This window comes from Polistes dominula, unplaced genomic scaffold (assembly GCF_049000335.1).
Source record: "Polistes dominula isolate Pdom_NZ unplaced genomic scaffold, Pdom_raw_medaka contig_482, whole genome shotgun sequence".
Classification (NCBI taxonomy): domain Eukaryota; kingdom Metazoa; phylum Arthropoda; class Insecta; order Hymenoptera; family Vespidae; genus Polistes; species Polistes dominula.
In genome coordinates this window covers 1,924,842-1,945,622 of record NW_028301016.1, presented here as the reverse complement: position 1 = coordinate 1,945,622, position 20,781 = coordinate 1,924,842, and the positions used below count along the sequence as shown (strand labels likewise).

Here is a 20,781-nt window from a genome sequence, read left to right as displayed (position 1 = left end):
CGCAGAGAACATAATGCGTGTGCACATACTAGTACCCCACTCAAAAAATACCAGTATATATGTAAGTATGTAAGTAAGTAAGTAAGGTTGAAGAAAAGAAGATAAAAAAGTAAACTAAAAAGTAAAATAAGAAAATAAATAAAAAGGAAGTATGTATCAGTAAGTAGAATGATGACTCACCGGTGTAGTATAAGGTTGACAAGCGAGTCTGATGCCGTCATGCCTGAGTTTCTCTTGCAGTAGCATCCTAAGTTGCATCCGAGGGATTCTGACCAATTCAGCTTTGCCTTCTTCATATTCATCCGCAAATTTAGTTAATTCTTGACCACCGCTCGAAGAACTAGCCGTTGGTGATGCCCTTTGTACATCCTTGTCGCTTGGTGGTCTTTCCGAAGACGTTCTCGATGATTTTGAACTAACATTATCGCAAAGACACTCGTTTGTTTCTTCCAATGTGAAATAAACGCTTGCAGCTCCCTCCTCTCTCAACGTTTTAACCGATTGTAATAAACGTGCACGGTGAGTTAAATTGAATACACCGATTGCATCCAAATCGGGATCACCAATTTGTTTACAAATCTCGAGATCGTCGTAACCATTATCGATGAACGATTCGGAATATTGGCCGAGATGGAGCGAACGCAACCACTCGACCACGATATTGCTGGCCATTGTCATTTTGTCGTATTTATATATATATTTATAATATCTTTGTATATATATATATAATTTTATATTCCAAATGATATAATATTTCTTTGGAGAGTTTTTGTCCTTCAATTATTTATCTATATTTTATACAATTTTCTACCTTCTCTTTCTCTTTCTTTCTTCTTTCGTTTTTTATAATTAGCTACTATACGAGGAGGAGCTCGTGTTTCGCATCATATTTAGAGAATCCCGTTTTCTCTATTCTTTATTTATTCTAGTTGTTTACAATATACGTATATAATACGTGTAAACCAATTCGTACGTATTTATATATATCTATGTATATATGTATCGTAGGGTGGTTATGTGCGTTGAGTTTTATTATTCGTAAAAATCGAGCTGGTTTTTCTCTCCTTGGGGCGTTCGTTCCAGCAAACGTACTCCTCCTCCTCCTCCACAACCACCACCACCACCTCTTCCTCTTCTCCCTTTCCTGGTACACGGCGTGTGTAGTACCTCTCTACAGGTGTCGTCGACGCAGCCCACCGTCGCGACGCCGTTGGGTCGATGATTCTACGGTCTCTCGTGGTATATATAATAAAAAAAAAAAAAAAAGGAAAAAAAAAGGAAAAAGCAAGCGTGTCGATCGCGTCGTAGAGCTCGCTTATGTCGTTTCAAAAATGTATATGTGTGTATGTATATATATATAAATGTATATGACTACGTGGGAACGATAAAAAAAAGAAAGAGAGAGGAAAACCCCAACCGATCAAAGTAAAACAAAACGAAACGGATCAAAATCCCTAAGAGAGATGAAAAAAAAACCACCACCCACCCCCCCTCGTGAAAATGTTTCGCAAAAGTTAATCTCGATCGATTTTTTGGATCCCTCTGTTTTTGTCGTTTTTTTTCTCCCCTCCTCAAAAAAATAAAAATAAAAATAAAAAGAACCAAAATCGATCCTCGTTGAATGGAAAACACAAAAAAAAAAAAGAAAAAAAATTCGTCGATGTCTCTGGGAGAGGCGCGTGGGCGTTTGTTGCAAGATGATCGTTCGTGAAAGATAAAAAAAAAATAAAAAGAGTTAATAAAAAAGTGAATGAGAAGTGGAGGAGAAGGACGGTTAGTTCGAAATTTTTGAGGTCGAAGAAGCAAAAGCGAGATAGAAAGAGTGTAAGAGAGAGAGAGAGAGAGAGAGAGTATGGCAGACCCGAGTAGCCGAGGACCGGTTAGAGTGCTCGACGTCCTCGCGGCATTGCAAGCTCACGCGTCTCGACGACCAGGACGATGGGAGGAGTATGAGAAGAAGAAGAAGAAGAAGAAGGAAAAGAAAAACAAGAACAAGAGGAAAAGAGTAAAGAAGAGAAGCAACGTGAAATACTAAAAGAGGAAGCCGAATTCCTTTTCTTCAAAACCAACCAGCACTTCTCAAAATTCGCAAATTTCTTTCGTACCTTTTGTCTTTACTTTCACTTAACTCGTCAAATTGAAAAGAGAAAATGGGTAGGATTGGATGAGTAAAAAAGAAAGAAAGGACAATAACAATTAACGGGTGTTGGGTTGTCTGGTGGTGCGGCAAACGACGACGACGACGACAACGACGACGACGACGACGACAGAGGCACGTTGACCTTCCCAGAGAGAGAGAGAGAGAGAGAGAGAGAGAGAGAAAGAGCCTACAGAGAAAGAGAAAAACGATATCCTTTGGACGGGAACAGAGCAGCAGCAGCAGCAGCAGCGTTCGTTTCTCGTCGTCGAAACTATTCCTTGCCACGGTGACGGGGAAACCAAGGTCACTGACAGGACGAAGAAGAAGAAAGGACGCAAAGAGAAGAAGAAGCTTCTTTTGCTCCGTTCACTCTTCCAAATATCCCACACTCACTCACTCTTCTTCTTCTTCTTATTCTTCTTCTTTTTATCCTTGTTATTTGTAATGGAAAAATTTATCCTTTTTTATTTTTCTATTACTATTATTATTCTTATTATTATTCTTATTATTATTCTTATTCTTATTCTTCTTCTTCTACTTGTTCTACTTTGTTTCTTTCTCTCTTACTCCTTCGCACGGAGTAGAATATGAGCGACGAGGTCACGCGGTCGCGTCAAAAGAACGTTCACCGATGATTATCACGAGACAGCAGTAGTAAACAACAACAACGATTAATTTACGAAGAACAAAAAAATAATATGGGGTATACACGACACACCGTTTAAAACCAAACGTTTTCATTTATAACATCCGGGGAGGGGGAGGTCTCGTTCTTCTATCGAAGAAATATATTTCTTTTATTCGAAATATATTTAATATATATGTAGATATAAATATATAATATATTGAATGAAAAATTGATCATAGATTGTTTATCACCACAAATAATAAATCACGAAAAAAACAATATTGACGAGACTAGGCTCGCCGGCGCTCTCATAATCGCGAGATCGAGGAAGGCGTCATCCTCGCGGCGCACGGACACGACGAAGAGACGACACGCGACGAGACGCGCACCAAACGACGCTCAACGACGCTCTTCGACGCTACCGCGACGCGGCACACGGCTCGACTGCTGACTGAAACTCGCCAGAGGGAGCGTCGCTCGTCTGCGCGTACTTTCTTACCCCCACCATCACCAAAACTCACCGGCCGGCCGGCTTTTATGCCCCCACCACCATCACCACCACCACCACTGTCGGTTCTGTTCCACTCAACGTCGTGCCATCGACGCGATATCACCGTATTTCGTTCCATCTCGTTCCTTCGTTCATTCCTTCCTTTCTTCTTTACTTTTATTTTCTTTGATTATCGTATATTATTCGATGTATCACATACGATTTACTAGAAAAACTTAACCTACCCTTTATTTCTCTTTCTCTTTCTCTTTCTTTATTCTCTATCTTCTCTCGTTATCGTAGAATGAAGAATTTAATCCTAGATAGAGAGTACCGATAAAACTCGTTTACGTAGGATAGAAATTGCATGTTGCGATCGACGAGTTCTTTCTTACCCTTAATGACGTACGGATGTTATACTTGGTAGTTAAACGAAGTATATAAAAGTACAAAATGTTCTTTTTTTTATTATTATTATTATTTTTCAAGAAAGGAATCGCAGATCTTGATGGTTGCTGTGTATATATTGGTGAGATAGGATAGGTAAAGGTATAAGGTATGTATGTAGATAGGTATGTAAGTACGTACGAGAGCTGGAAGCAGCAGCGATTCGTATGTTTAGTACGTTCTCGTAAGAGAAGAAGAAGAAGAAGAAGAAGGAGGAGGAGGAGGAGGAGGAGGAGGACCATAAAAATCGTATGCCCGTAGGAGGTACTTATGCAAAGTAACGCGCCCGTTGCACGGCTCGGCTCGGTTACGCGGGCACCTTAGCAATGTTTATGCGAAGAAAAGGGAGGTATCTCCGGTAAATTCTGGATCTGGTTGAAGAAAAAAATAAGAAAAAAGAATGAAAGATAAAAAACCCACATATACACGTATACATACATTGATAAATGTATTATCTATTTCTGTTAAAGAATGGTGGTGATCGAACAAACTTGTGTTACAGGCGTGTGTTAACATCACATAGGAGATTCGAATGCATGTATATGTATGTCCATCGGTCGGTCAAATTAATCAAATCGATAGAAGTCAGAAACGAGTGTCCGAGTCATCGAGACGGACAAAATTAATCGAACGATTCGTCGTGGACGTTGCCAGGACTCGTTCGTTGGATTCGTTCGTTGGATTCGTTCGTTCGTTGGTTTGTTCGTTCGTCCCTCCGTCCGTCTCATCGGTGACACCAGGGAGTGACAACTGCCTCTCGATAACGCGACGTGACGTCGCGTGCCACGGACGCGAAGGACCCTCTCGATGCTATTCTCGCTATTTCCTCGCTTTGATCGAGTAATTTGCTTTCCCAGGGTAAAACGACGGGGGAGGTGTGTGTGTATATGTACGTGTGTATTCTAGAGGGTAGGACGTTATCCATGCCCCCTTTCCCTTTCACCCTTCCTTCCTTCTATCCTCCTTCCCTCCCTTCCTCCTTCCCTTCTTCTCATTCACTCCCTCATTCTAGGAGGGTTAGGACGGTGGCACCCGTCGATACCGCGGATTCGTCGTTCTAGTCGTAATACGGCAAATTACTCGGAGTGGCGTATGCGTTTATCGACCATTGTATTTCAAACGGCCTTTGTCGGTGTTATATCATCTACCTCGATGATGAGTCGCTATCGAGATGATCTCTGCGTGACGATGCGAAACGCGTTATTTCGATGCCCCGATATCTTTTCGAGGAATCCGCGTAATCCGTGTGATAGCAGTCATCGCAGATCAATTCGAGCTCTGGCACTCTCTTCTCTCTCTCTCTCTCTCTCTCTCTCTCTCTGTGTGTCTCGTGTCACGAACAACGAACGTGATAGCTTTTCAACGATATGAAATGTTTTTTTATTTTTTTGCTATTTTTCAATGTCTACTAACTAACGGGAATAGTTGTAGTACATGAATCTTGTGTAATTCGATTGGATAGGGGTAAATTCGCGAACATTTTACAAAGATTTCAAAGAAACAGATCTTTTTCTTTCATTTCGTGTTTATTTTAGATTGTAAAAGGAAAAAAGAAGTATCTGAAATAAAAATAAATATATTTTAATTTATTACTTCAGCGTAAGGTTTGATCTTTTGAATAATGTAGAAAAGATGTTTTAAAATTTCAATGAATTAATTTACGAAGCTCGTAAAATTCTACGATTCAAATATCTTCGAATTTCGAAAAAGAAATAATAAAAATTATATATTATATATTATTTTTACAATAAATTATTATAAAAATATTATTATTATTATTTTATAATAATATAATATACATATAAAAATATTATTATTATTATTATTATAAAAAGTATCTATTATATTATTTTTTATTTCGTAATAACGTGCATCTGTAAATATATCTCTTAACTTAATTTCAACATCAATGATTCAAATAATAATCCTCGAATTTCTAAAAAAATAAACAATAAAAACTCTACACTACCTTCCTTTTTCATTTCGTAAATATATACGTGCATGTGTAAATATATTTCCTTACTTAATTTTCAATGTTTTTTTCTCCGAAAGAGTAAAATGAAACTCGTTTAAAACGGTAAAATAAATTTCAATCGATATCGTCCACACGCGACGTTTGATCTTCCGATTCCTGTATAAAGTACATTTTGAAGTTTACGATCACGGTGACATCGCGTTTACGGGCGCGTTTTACCGTCGCAAAACAAGCAATAAAGCCCGACGACGGGTTTTGGTCCTTCGAAGAAGCGACGTCGCGGCGCCTTGGATGCTGCGACCGGAGTTACGCCAATGTCTGTTGAAAACAGACTTCTTCTTCTTCTTATTCTTATTTTTCTTCTTCTAGAAATCTTTTTCAAAAGGGAAACACTCATGTGAGAGACTGAATCTCGATTTGCATCGAACACGTGTGGCCTCCATGAAAAAGATAGACGATGTCGATGTTTTATCTTCATATCCATACATGCATATATATAAATGTGTGTATACGTGGGTGTATGTGGGTGTATGTATTTCTGGAACGATCTTATCTGAAAGAAATAGTAAGATGGGATGAAGAAAGGAGTAAGATCTCTCATCGTCGTTAGACGAACCGCCTTTATTTCGCATCGTTAACGCTTTACGGTTGTGTTGCGAGCCAACTTGGTTCTACGAGCCCACCACCGGGTCTTGTCGTCACAATTTTTCACCTTCCTTCCGCTACATTACTTACTCGGACGCGCTAGAACGCCACACCGGACTCCCGGGATTTATCGTTCTACGTATATTTCATCGAAAGCTACGTTTGTTCAGGCAAACTGACCTACTTTCATTCTTCTTTTTATTTTTTTTTTCTTACTTCTTCTTCTTCTTCTTGTATTTTCTATTTTCTGTTTTTTTCTTTTTTTACCAAAAGGCGAATAAACGTCCAGAAAACCACCCCCAAGCTCTGTATTTTCTTCTTTAGTGTTATACGTAATATAATATTCGGGCGTATAGGAAGAAGAACAACGCAAACGGTACACGAATCGTACGTTTGGTAGGAAGGGCTGACGCCTTTCAGGAAATAAACAGGTACGATAAATATTCTCTGAAATCGTTTTCAACCTCCCCTACACCCTCCTTCTTCCCTCCTCCTTCTGTCTGTAGTTGTGGCAACGTGGATTTGTTCACGTAGAACTGTACCTTTAACACACAAACGTAGAAGGTAACGTCTCGGGGGTTCTTCGCGATTTTACTCGTTCGTAGAGTTTCAACTTTTCCTTAGCGTTTCCGGAATCCCGATGCCCTGCGCGCGGGCGCGCGTGAGCATCGTGGCATTCGTGTAATTAAACCTTAGGGAGGAGTGGACCTCTCTCTCGCAAATAAATTTTCTACAACCGTAAATCCTTCTTCCTCCCACTGCTGCGTATTCGGACGAACGCTTATATAATTAGCAAAAGGTACTTTGTAATCGTTACGAGAATTTTTCTTAACATTTTTCTTGATTTTTTTTTTCTTCTCTTTTTTTGATATACTAGCTTACATATATATGTGTGTATATGTAGATATACAGGTGTATACTTAAATAAGTATATATCTTCTTTCAATTAATGATTTTTAATCATTTATCTTTTGATGTATGAAGAAAATATTGAATTAGTTGGAAAATTCATGTTGATTAATATTTTTAATACACAATGTGTCTCTTAGATTTGTATTTTTGTTCAGATTGTATCACAGCGTATTGTATGGACGAAACTAAGACAAAAATATTTTATAAACATAAAAATTGGGTTAAAAGTGCGTGTTGATATTCGGTATGTGGTATAAAGTTCTTTTACTAAAAAATCTGAGAAATTTTTGAAGGAAGAAATTTTTGAATTATCTTTAAATATGGAGAAAGGTTATGGAATAGAAATGACACTTTTATATAATATAATATATATTAATTATTATAATATAATACAACAATTATATAATTATATTATATATAATAATATATATATATATAATTTATTTATATTAAATATTATATATTATAATATTATAATATAGTAATATAATTATATAATAATAATATAATATATTCTATAATATATTTAATAATATAATATTATATAAATAATATTACATAATATATTTAATAATAATATATGATAATAATACAATTATATTATTATTATCTATAATTAATAATAGTATAAAATATATAATAATAAAAATATTAGATATAATAATAATATAATTATATTATATATAGAATTATATATATTATATTATATTATATAAATTTTAATATATATATTATATTATAATAATTATATATAATATACTTATATTTAATACAATTTAATAAATATAAAAAAATAATTAAATGTATTGAATTTCAATCTTCCATCAAAATCGTCAGGAACTTCCCAGACAATCCAATACTATCAAATATAAAATATAAAAATTATTAAAAAATTACTATAAACCAATTTTAAATAATCTAATTTTTTACTCATAGTACCAACTGTCTACCTGAATGCAAATTTGACCACATTGATAAGAGATAATTATCCTATTTCACGTAATAATAAATTCACATTTGAAAACACTAAACATTATGATAATTAATCAAATATGTTAAGACATTCAATCAAAAATATTAAATCAAAACATTCGGGACAATCCCAATATTTTTATTTCAAAAAATTCTTATCTCGATTTGTCCATCTTGTAATTAATTAGTTAATTGATACTTTTTTTCTTAATGGTTTTTCTTTAAATTGATTTAATGTAAGATCGATTAATTTGTATAAGACAAGTTTACTTAAGTAAAAAAGTAATGTCTTACTTTCTTTTTTTTTTTTTTTTTCTTCATTCAAGATAAAAGTCTCCGTTTATATAGTTCTTGGATCGATTAGAAAGAGAGAAGGAAAAAGAAAAAGAGAAAAAGAGAAAAAGAGGGTAGATAGAGACTCTGTACGAGACAAGCTGAGAAAAGGAGAAACAAATTCAATGAAAAAGTAACGTCTTATTTCTTCTTCTTCTTCTCGTTCTCCACCTCCTCCTCCTCCTTCTCCTCCTCCTCCTCTTACTCCTGCTCCTGCTCATTGTACCTCTTCTTCTTCTTTTACTTCTTATTTTTCCTTTTATCTTTCCCCTATTTTCCTACACTCAGGTATAACACAAGGTTCCGTTCGCAAAATTCCTTTCTCTTTGAGTCAGCTGGTGGCATCCCTTTTCTCTTTTGACAATAATACTCGGATGAAATACTGTGGTGCGATGTTGGATACCTACCTACGTGTATATAAGAGGGAGTTGGGTTGGGTTGGGTTCTGGTTTGGGTTGAAGGCTTTTAACGATCCCTGTAATCCACAGAGCATAGACAGAAGAAACGCGTTATTTCTTTGCAAGATGTAGAAAAGTGTGCATAAAGGATAGATAAAGTACCGCTGACATACACGGAACAAAGAATACTGTTTAATCCGAAAAGGTCGAGATAAAGAAGTCATAAAACGTAGTGTGCGTGACTGTAACCTCGAAGAAACCATCTACGTGGTTGTAGGAAGGAAAGTTTCCAAGATCCCCCGCATGTGTGTACACCTTGCTCTTGCTGTTACCTTCACGTTCGACACGCGTCTAAGGTCGCCTATGTAATTCTGGATGGATCGAAAGGGGAATAGGAAGGAAGGAAGGGTAGGTAGGTAGGTAGATAGGTAAGACTATTCCTAAGGTCTAAGCACGTACCTTCTCTACGAGCGTACGGATGCCATTACGAGGACGACACCGGGCAATCGAAAAAGTACTACTCCAAGTGGTGGTCACGTTCTTACTTCGAAGTCTTTTATACGCTTGAGAATGTTCGCTATGCAGCTATGCACCACTTTCTTACCTGACTACTCCATAGACAGGTGAATGATTAAGGTAGTTTCTTTTTTTTTTTCTTTAAAAGGATTGACCGATAGAACTTCTACAATTGTGCCTATAATTATGAATGTAGCCTAACTCATTAATTTAAAATGATTAATGAGTTTGTCAATTATTTCACACCACATTTTTTTTAAATTGAATAAATTCAATGTAATGTTTGTTATTTTAATATTATTTAGAATGCATTTAGCATTTAAATTTAATTCTTTAATCTTTTGATTGCTGAATGCTCTTACCATTTGCTGAAATGTTTAGTAGGGACTGAATACTTTGTTAATTAATATTTTACTTATATATAACCACATTTAATAATAAATTATATTTAATAATTGAAGTTTTTATTTCTTAACGTAATTTAAATGTGATAAGATTGAAAACAATAATCAATATAGAAAACAACATTGCATTTACATTGACAAACATAATAGTCCACAATAGTCCAATAGCACTCAAAAAGGGTACTTTGTTAATTAATATTTTACTAATCACATTTAATAATAATTATATTTAATAATTAAAGTTTTTATTTCTTAACATAACAAGATTGAAAACAATAATCAATATATGTATATATTATTTGCATTTATATTAACAAACACAATAGTCAACGTTGGAAACTTTTACCATACGCATATGTGCGTTCATATCACTCAAGGGGTTAAATATCCCGAAACAAGAGATAGGTGGACACTTAAGATATTTTTAAATAAAATAAAAATTATTTCGAAACATCAAACTTTATTTATTAATTAATGAAGTTAACAAACTATAGAATCAACATAACAAAAATACAACTTCTTCATAATTATGGATACAATTATTCTTTCTATTTTTTTTTCAATAACATTCTATTTATTTAATATAAATATAACAATAACAGAATTAGAGTTCGTAAAGATGCATCCATATCACTCAAAGGGTTAAATATCTCGAAACAAGAGATAAGGGAACACTTAAGATTTTTTTTAAATAAAATAAAAATTATTTCGAAACATCAAACTTTATTTATTAATTAATGAAGTTAACAAACTATAGAATCAACATAACAAAAATACAACTTCTTTATAATTATAGGCACAATTATTCTTTTTATTTTTTATTTAATATAAATATAACAATAACAGAATTAGAGTTCGTAAAGACAACTTGTAACATTGGAATTAAATCTTGTCTGTCTTTTCTTCTTTCGATTCTACTGACCAACGAAAAAGTCGTAATCGAATCTATATCGATGCAAATTATTCGTATGTGTAAATAATTCTAGGGAAATGGAAATATTGTTCCCGAGCGAGACAAGTTTATTTCGAAGTAATCGCGACGCTGTGATAATAATGGTATATTTTTAGTGAACGAAGAGAACTGTTCTGGGTCCACCGAAAAAAAAAAAAAGAAAAAGGAAAAACGCTTTTGGCTCTTGGCAGATATGTCGTCGAAAGTTATTTTGTAATTTAAACTTCCCTCTCTCTCTCTCTTTCTATCTCATTTTTTTCTATCTATCTTTACATATATACGTATAGATATAAATATACGTACCGTATAGAAGTTTTTTTCTTTTTTTTTTTTTTTAACGAAATTCCCTATATTTTTCCCGATTTATATACTACCAGCATCCGCTTACTTTCACGCCTCTGTGCTATCGCAGCTATCTTTGTCCTTACTTTTTCTCCATCTTTTTTTCTCATACATTCGAGGTAAAGCACGTGCCAAGAAGGTCTATCGATTCTTATCGGTATACGGCACACCTGTAAGTATCTTACGACATTTCTATAACTCGTTCGTAAAAAGAATCTAAATCGATTTACTTCGTGAATCTTTTTGATGATTCACTCGTTCAAATATCTTGTTTACATCTAAATCAAATAAAAAAAATTATTGGCACATATTTTTTTAGAAACTAATGTACAAATTTTGTCGAAGGTGCTGGATAAGAATATCCATTGTTATTATTAGATGAGGAAACACCAAAGGAACTTGATGAGTGACTCCCACTGAGATATTCAGTATTAGGAGTTCCGTAGGATGTACTAGGTAAACCGTAGGAAGTATCAGGTTTACCGTTTTGGAAGGTAAGGTCAAGGCCGGAATGTTCCGAAGAAGTTCCACTAACGTGAGCTGATTGATTGATTGGAATGTAAGAGTTACTGGGGATTGTATTAATGGGTTTACTAGATAATGGGAGAGTAAAATGATTATGGGAGTGTTCTTGATGTGGGTTGACTGAATGTACAGGATAAGGTACAGGTACAGGATGTGAGACTTTGATGAGACTAGGAAGATAGACCGGGACTGGACGATGTACCGGTACGGGATAAGGTTTCTCAACGACTACCGGAACTGGATGCGGAACTGGAACCTTTACTGGACGCCTCACTTCAACCGGCACGTAGTGCGGAACTGGAACTGGGACGTTACGATGGACTGGTACCGGTTTTGCCACTGGTACAGGAACTTTGACGACGTGGTTCACTACAGTGTGAGGTACACTATATCCGTAACCATGGCCATAGCCTTGTCCGTAACCGTTACCCTGGTTCAGGCTTAAGCTGTTCGAGTGTCCACCGAAAACTATTCCGCCTCCGTGAACGTAGCCACCGTGTCCGTGTCCCTGTCCGAAATCGAAGCCGTGATCGTTTCCACCATAGTTGTGTCCATTGTGTCCGTGAACGACGGATGTAAAACCACCGGCGTATGTAGAACCATGTTGCTGTGGGTGATAGAGCCCACGCTTGGCGAGCTTTTTTACAGGAAAGCTCCCATCTACCAGAACGCCGGATACGAGTAACAATGAAAGCTGCAAGTGGAAAGTTCGTTCGGTCAGTTCGATGTAAAAGCTTGCTAGTGTAACATCGATTCTTTTCTATTATATTAAACGTCTTTTTTTTTTTTATTCTTTTGATATTATAAAAAAAAAACGAACGAATGTCGGTACTTAATTGTTAACTGAAAAATATTTGACTTTGAGGTTGAATTTCCAATAGGACAGATAAAGGTATGAACAAATTACTCGTTGGATCGATTTTCTCATTGAAAAGATTCAAATTACCAGATATATATATATAACGAATTTTGTCGAATTTCATTACTCACTAGGAACGTTCTCATGTTGCACACGTTACCGAGAATGTCCGACGATCGAATGTTACTCGTGTCCAACGATTCAACGGTTTTTATACACGATTCCTACTTTCACTGAATGCTGGGATCCAACACGCCCTTCAAATTGGACCAAAAACTTCACACAAACACCTAAGATCATTGAACTTTTTAACAGATTTTTTTTTTTTTTTTTATTGGATAGTCGTAAAGGATTCCCATTCACGAATTCTCATCTCTTCTCGATTACTTTCCTATTTGCTTTCTCAAATTTACCAATTCGTTAACGCCTTTCTATTTTATTTTATCTTGTGAATCCGATAGGTCAAGTATTACGGGTTAAAACTATAATTATTATTTATATACGTTGTAATTCGTACGATATTGAACTATTAAAAGGTATCATAAAAATCTAACGCTGTTAACGATTTCATTAATTTAGAAATTGATAGGAGAAGATTAAATTCAAGGTTTTAATTAAAAAACTTAATTATTATAATAGATATTACGTTGTAAATGATCGTTAATTATTATTTATATTATTTTTTGTTTACTTTGAAACGAAAATTAAACTTAGGATAAGTTTTAAGAATAATCAAATAATTATTGATGAATTAATTGTGTATATATAATATGTGTGTGCGAAAACGTGTAAAATATGTCAGAAAAATTCGTATCTCGTAAAATGTATAAGAGTATAAATGTTAAGTTAAATTTATTGGACAGATATAGGAAGCCGTTCTTGAATGAAAAAAAAAAAAAAAAAGAAGAAGATTTCTCGATACGTTGAGATTTCTCGCGACATTCTTCGGATTCTCGGAGATAACGTTGTACATAACAAGAGCAATCGATCTATGTAACTATCTTAGAGGTTTTCGATATTTCGTAAAACGTCATTTCCACCACGTGGCAGGATTGGCTCTCGCTTCGTACGAGAATGCTTTCCCAATTCACAGGAGCGTATAAAATCGAAATATTTTACGATACGCGATCCCCCGTCGTTGGTTCGCTAACTTGTTACTTGCCTCGTGTTACACATTCGAATCGGTTTACTCTAGTGGAACGAATATGAGTTTACGTACTTCCCGATTCTATTTTGTCAGTCGTAGAATTCACGATGAATGAGCGTACTGTCGTTCGAAAAGCAAATAAGGTCGATTGAAGATTATTGTCCGACTTATAAAAAATATTTATGGATATATATGTAGATATATAGCTTTATATATAAGAATTCAGTATTACATTGATGGTTTCCAATAAATTTCGAAACTACTGAATTGATTTTAATTGAATTTCTTTTTTAATTTGTGTGCTTTTTTTTTAAATTAGTATATAAGATGGTTTTTATAGCGATTATTTTTATTTTTATTGCTAATTTAAATGATTTATTACTTAGAGGTTATCTAGGTTTTTGGGTAGTGTAAGTTTTTAATAGATAGCGTCGTATTTCAATTCAATTATTTCAATTTACATACACCATAACCTTACTTTTTCTATTTTTTATTATTTTTTATATTATTTTATGTATTCCTTTATTTAGGTATATTAAATATTGCTTTATAATAGTATCCTTTATTATTTTATTAAATATATTATTTATTTATTATATTTATTATATTATGTACTAATGTTTTGTTATTTATATATCAAATATTATATATATTAAAAATTTATGTTTTTTTTTATACCTAATTTGAAATCCTAGAAATTATTAGTGAATATTAATGCATTTTAAATAGTTTAGAATAATATTAAATCAATGTTCAATAGATGGTGCTGTATTGCAATTCAATTATTTCGCGTTTTATTCAGATTTACATATAACATAATTAACCTTACTTTTTATATTCTCTTTCGTGTATTATTATTTTATGTATTTCATAGTATTATTTTGTGTGTTGTTATATAATTTATTAAATAGTTTAGAATTATATTATATTAATATTTTATAACAAAACCAATGCAACCTGTGACTGAATCATCCTAAAACTGTATATACGTAAGACCGTATAAGTTATTTGAGATTGAGTATAGAAAAATAAAAGAAATCTAGATTTTCACGCAAGATCGATTTTAACATAAAATTCAACGAATCGATAAATCGAAAAAGACTTTTCTTATAACTTTCTTTTTTAGATATACATATATATGTATCCTATTTATATATGTGTGTATATATAGATAGATATCGTTTTTGAGAAATCGATATGCTTTCGAAGATTTCCATACGGATAACTGATATTCGGATAATCGGAAAGGCATCGTATCGCGTATAGGTGGATAGAAAAGCGCGAGATTTATCGACCGATTTTACTATAGCTGATGTTCTAGCGCAATGGCACGTATGTAATAAATACAACTGCAAGCCCAGATATGAGGTACACGTCCGAAAATCGATACGAGCCAATTTTCTTTCTCTGTGTTATCGGAACCGGCCCGCCGGCTTCGATATGAAAGTCACAAAATGTATCTGCCGTGCTTTGTGCGTTAGAACGTAACGTTCTCCGTTATTACGTTCGACCTTTAATCGTTCTCGGTGTTACTTTATAACGTTGAGCTTGGTGAATGTTTCATATATATATATATATATATATAGATATATATATATTCTTCTTCATAGTGACACAACAAGTTCATTGTGAATGTATAATAAATAAGTCCTTACTGTTTTATGCATGAATTCAGAATATCGTTTTCTGACTGCTTTTACTTTGGCACGCGGGTTACAAATTCTTCGAGTACACTTTATAAGAACGTACTTTATTTACCATAAAAATATCCTTCATCTCTTGGAAGATATTCAAGATCGGTGTAAAGAAAAGGGACACCGAAGTTTTTACTTAAAAAAAAAAAAAAAAAAAAAAAAAAGAAAATCTTTTGTAGATTAAAGAGAACTCGATGTACTACTTTTGTACCTGTGACCCCCTTCTCATCCCTGCAGGCGTGATAAATGTGTCAGGATCGATTTTCATTCGAAAATATGATTTTATTCTATATGCATATTGGTATCGGGGAAAATGTTTCTTCGTATTTTCCAGATAAATTCACTCGAAGTCGTTTCGATCGATCAATCATTGAAAATGTCGATAAAATTCAGCAAAATCGGTCACGAGTTAGCAATCATATCGGTAAAGAAATTGAGCACAATAGAATATTAAATCATTTGGAGAAAATTGGATGTAAAATATGGCAATAAACTTATTTCACTTTTACATGTAAATAAGAAGAAATATTTTTGATTTAAATATCCGTTTTTCTTTCTTATCGCAAAATATATTGACCAATCTCGAGGTTACGTTAAAATATCTTTATTCATCTTCATTTGTAGATACTAATATAAACATTTCGATTAATGAGATTCAATAAATCAGTAGGAAACTTTCCCAACTCGAAAGCTAGCTACCTAGCTAGCTAGGATTTCATTGAATTTTAGATAATTTGAAATGACAAACGTTCGGTGGTTATCTACTGCTGTTGACGTATTATGGAATATTCAAAAGGTAACGAACGAACTAACGAACGAACAAACGAACGAACGAACGAACGAACGAACGAATGAAGAAACGTATGAGAAATTATCGTTTAAACCAACCCAGAGTAATCGATATCAAACGAATGGTTCAAAGTTTTCGACTTAGAACTTTAATGTCAATCACATTGGATTCCTAATTAGCGTTTTTATGATAACGGTGGTAAGTTAAGTTGAAGACAAGTAAAAGTATGATTGTGAAAAGAATGAGTGAATGGGTGAAATGGTCGGATAAAGGTTAAGGTACGTTGGTATAAAAAAAAAAAAAAATAAATGTGAAAAGTTGTAGATGTAAGATGGTCTCTTAATTAGCATTCGTTTTTTATAATAGGTAAGAATTTTCATGGTGAGAGTAACTGTAAAAAAGGTAAGGATTTATGTTGAACATTTTTTACCGGCACGTCTTTTAGACACGTTAGTAGAAAAGGTCCTTTTTGGAAAATGGTAGAAACGGGAAGGTTAAATTGAGACATATCCCGCGTTGAAAATGTGTAAAGCACCAACGATGCCAAGACCCGGCCGAGCTAATGTCAGAGATTAGAGGTAATCCGTATTCGCAGGTAATCGCGAAGAAGGATCTTCCTTCGTAGACTCGTAACACGAGCAACTTTGATCTAGATAATAGCCTTGCCTTTCTTCGAACGAACGAACGAACGAACGAAAATTTCTTACCTCGTCGTCGCTTGTCCCTCGTCTTGTCTTGGCCCGTCCTTCGAATAGAATAAAAAGAATTCAATAAAAAGTATAAAAACGAAGAAGATTACAGTGTAAAATCGTTGATAAGGTTCGTTTCTATCCTATAATATATGCATGCATGCATATGTGTTTGTGTGTGTGTATGGATGAGTGTGAATGTGTGTGTCCACAGTTTTAATGATCGATCGATACTTTCCAACGAGCAAAACCTTTTCGTATTTTTACACTGTATGATTTACGAAATGTTTGTTTTACCTGCCATCTGCATGCGCATAGTAAAATGATTGGCCCGTAGGAAAGAGGGAATTTGTTATGTAATTCTTTACATTTTCACATCGAAAGATACTACTTGGGTTTGTTTTACGATCTATTAATGTATTCCTTTCTCGATGTGGAGTTAAATGAATCGGTAAATTAATTAAACGACTTTCTCTTTTTATTCTAATATCTTCACTGTTTATTAGTTATTCGGATGATGATAATGATGATGTTGGAGAATACAAATTTCGGAAGTTTAACGAAATTAGCTTAGCAAAAGAGTTACATTTAGGTTTTCTCGTTTTGTAAGCATATTTAATACCAGTAATTAAATAGTTCTCTCAATTTTTTTTTTTTAATCATCGCTTTCTATCTTCAAATTTATCGTTGTTTATTTCGATTTCTGTCTTTCTACTTTCACTAAACCTGTACTTCTTCTTTTTTTTTTGTTGTTGTTGTTGTTCATAAAATTCTACGAGAAACCATGGATTTTCGGTATTTAAAATGAAACAAAGTTGTGTGTAAGTGTGTGGGTGTGTACGTGTTGTTTCCACGAATTCCAAAATCGCATATTGTCGGGTTTAGAAATTCAAGTGAGCCTCGCTCGCTAGCGTGTAACCTGGTATGAAATATTCAGGAAAATTGTAACGATGTAATTTGGCAAAGGTTTTACGCTCGAAAAATCAATATCACGTCGAGCGTATAAATCAAAATGTTTACGAAATGCATCCCGTAACAGGTACCGGTAAATCAACGGCGATTGCAACATGAAATATAGCAAAGTAAAACGCACATGCGATCCTCTTGAGAAATAACGCGAACACTCGATGACACGCGTTTTTCCCCGTTCGAGGATGACCTCGGCATTTCCCCCTCTCACCTCCCAACCACTCCCACTCCCATTTTACAAATCCTATAATATTTTAAACATACTACCATTTTTTTTCTCTTTTCTTTTCTTTTTTTTTTGTTGCAATTGAAATCCCTTTATTAATGTTTTTAATTACTGTGATACAATTATTTATATCTTTTGTAATTATTGATAATAAAATATTTTTGATATCGATACATTTATCGATAATCATGTGGAAAACTTGTAGTGGTGTTGGAATTTTAATTTGTGAGTGTGTGCAATGTTAGGAATTTATTCGTATAAGATTAATAGGGTTTTTTTTTGTTTTTTGATAAAGTTGAGTTAAAGTTTTTTGGGAGAGTAGGTTAATATAATTATTAATTTTAATATGATAAGTCTTTGATAGTTATAAGATTTCTTTTTCTACTTTTGGCATTTGTAAGGATTTTTTTGTATCGTCATTTCAAACCTAATTCAATCGGTTTCGTATGATAGAATATTAGATAGAAGATTTCGTTTGATGTTTGACGTTTGAGAATTTGTTGATAATACTCAAGGTAGAATTTTTTGACATGGTACAGTAGTGAATGGTTCATGATATTTTCCTAGATATGCTTTTTAAATTTAATAATCCTTTGGCTACATTTGACGTATCAGTACGTCATGCATTAGTTTGGAAAAAGACAGACATGACGTTTTGATACGTCATTAAAACTAAGATGAGATTTTACTACTTCATTTTGGTTTATTTCAAATTATATTATTATAATTAATTATTATAATCATTCAATGTAATTTTCAAATAAATATGTATCAAAAGGGTTTAAATATATTATTTATAGTTAATTCCATGATATTTTACATTATTTGTTTATGGGAGTATTGAATTTTGAAGTTCAACATTATAATTGGACGACTACAAAAAATATTTATTATTTAATAAATTATAATATTAAATATATATATATAAAATATTTAATATTATAATATTATTTAAATTTAATTTTATAAAATCATTTATATATAAATGATTTTTATTTCTATTTTTAGTTTATTATTTATAAAACTATTATTTATTAAATAATAATTATAGTTTTATTAAAAATATAAATGTATGTTCAATACAAAACAAAAAATATTATTTTAATTTATCGCAACTTTAATTTAATAAATTTCTTCATCGTTGCTGCTCATTTTAATCAACCAAAATCGTTTTTTTTTGGGGGGGGGAATGATATCGTCTTCACTTTCAGAACGTTTTTCTTCACCTAAACTTCTTGCATCTTCTTTCCTCTTTAAAAAATCTGTAATATTACTTTGCTTGTTGTTTCTTACCAGGTCATTGTAAATTTCTCGGTATGGAGCTAGACAGTTTTGATGCTCTTTTTTGAATTTTAGGCTTCTTTCTGCGGAAAGGTCTTCATTCAAGACAAATGACTCGAGATTTTCAGCTAAGCTTAGGATTTCTTTTAATTTTTGTAATGTTAACTTATTAATTGCAGAATCTTCATCAGTGCTAGTGTCCTCAGGATCGATTTGATTTTCAGTTTCGGATATCATTTCCATCAAATCTGCTTCGTCAATTTCTTCTTCCACTAATAAATCTTGAACGTCCTCAATAGCCATATCCACAAAACCTTCGCCTCCGATTGATTTAGCAAGTTCTAATATGTCACCAATTTTATTTTATGACGATTCACGTACGTTTTCTATTTCAACTGAAAAGGGCCTTATCTTTTTCCAACATGCATTTAACATTGATGTTTTCAGTTCACAACAGTGTGAGACACTTTTGTTTTCAGGCCATAGAGATGAAAAGAAATACTTTCAGCAACACTGTATCTTTAAGATGGCAAGCCACGCCGCGGTTGTAGAAGTACAATTTTGTATGAAGGTTTTTTGAAAGAGAGAGAGAAAAAACAGCTTTATAGAATGCCGTGTTGTAGGAGGGTTCCCGCAAATTGTAAATCGTGTAATTGTAAAATCGGACGGTGCAGACTACGAGTCAAAGACCGAGAATAGGAAAAACTGTATAGCTATATTCTGTCTCATTCTCTCGCAGGCTCAATCCTACATGTTTGTCTCTTTTCCTCTTCTTATTTAGTATTTTAACTGTTTCATAGACGTCCGCTGCTCTGTTACACCTCCACCTACCGCTCCGTTACATCGCTGCCTACCGCTCTGTTACATCGCCGCCTACCGCTCTGTTACATCGCCGCCTACCGTTCCGTTACATTTTTTCAAATCACACCCATTCTAAAGAAGTTTTTACTTCAAAAATATATTACTCTTTCTGTAAATTTCAATGCAAGAAAAAAAAAATGATTAACCAAAAAAAAAAAAAATTAACGAAAAGAAATGAAAAATAATCCTACAAGTTGGCGAACTGAATAAAAGAACATTACGTGAGAGTTTGCTATGACTTTATACATATACGAACGAGTTCATAAAGCGCAAAGCAAAGAAAGAAAAAATGAAAAAAAAAAAAAAAGAAAAGAAAGAAAAAAACATAACCAGTGGAATAGTAATTCAATGAAAGTGCTTCATTCGACGTTCTTGTTTCCCCCCTTTTATTTTTTTGAGTTGAGCTTCATGAAGGATCGTACGCATGCAACGAAAGGAGGTAAAAGGGAGATAGAATGAGAAAGAGAGAGAGAGAGAGAGAGAGAGAGAGAGAAAGTGAGTGAAAGAGGGTGAGTAGGAGAAAGAGGGGAGGGAGGGGAAGTGAAGGAAGGAGAGTTCCACCAAATTGTCGACGATTCCCGCAACT

General features: G+C 33.7%; 1 protein-coding gene across 1 annotated transcript in view; it reads right to left on the bottom strand.

The window, feature by feature from the left end:
* The window catches only part of LOC149032031 (sterile alpha motif domain-containing protein 5-like), a 135,194-nt gene extending 131,986 nt beyond the window's left edge, over positions 1-3,208 (bottom strand). The window contains exons 1-2 of the mRNA XM_089174147.1: positions 3,020-3,208; positions 181-2,915 (exon numbers count right to left, since the gene is read on the bottom strand). Of these exons, the coding sequence (XP_089030273.1) occupies positions 181-678 (498 nt within the window). The 5' untranslated portion in view covers positions 679-2,915; positions 3,020-3,208. The remainder of the gene's footprint in view (positions 1-180; positions 2,916-3,019) is intronic.
* Positions 3,209-20,781: the final 17,573 nt, after the last annotated feature.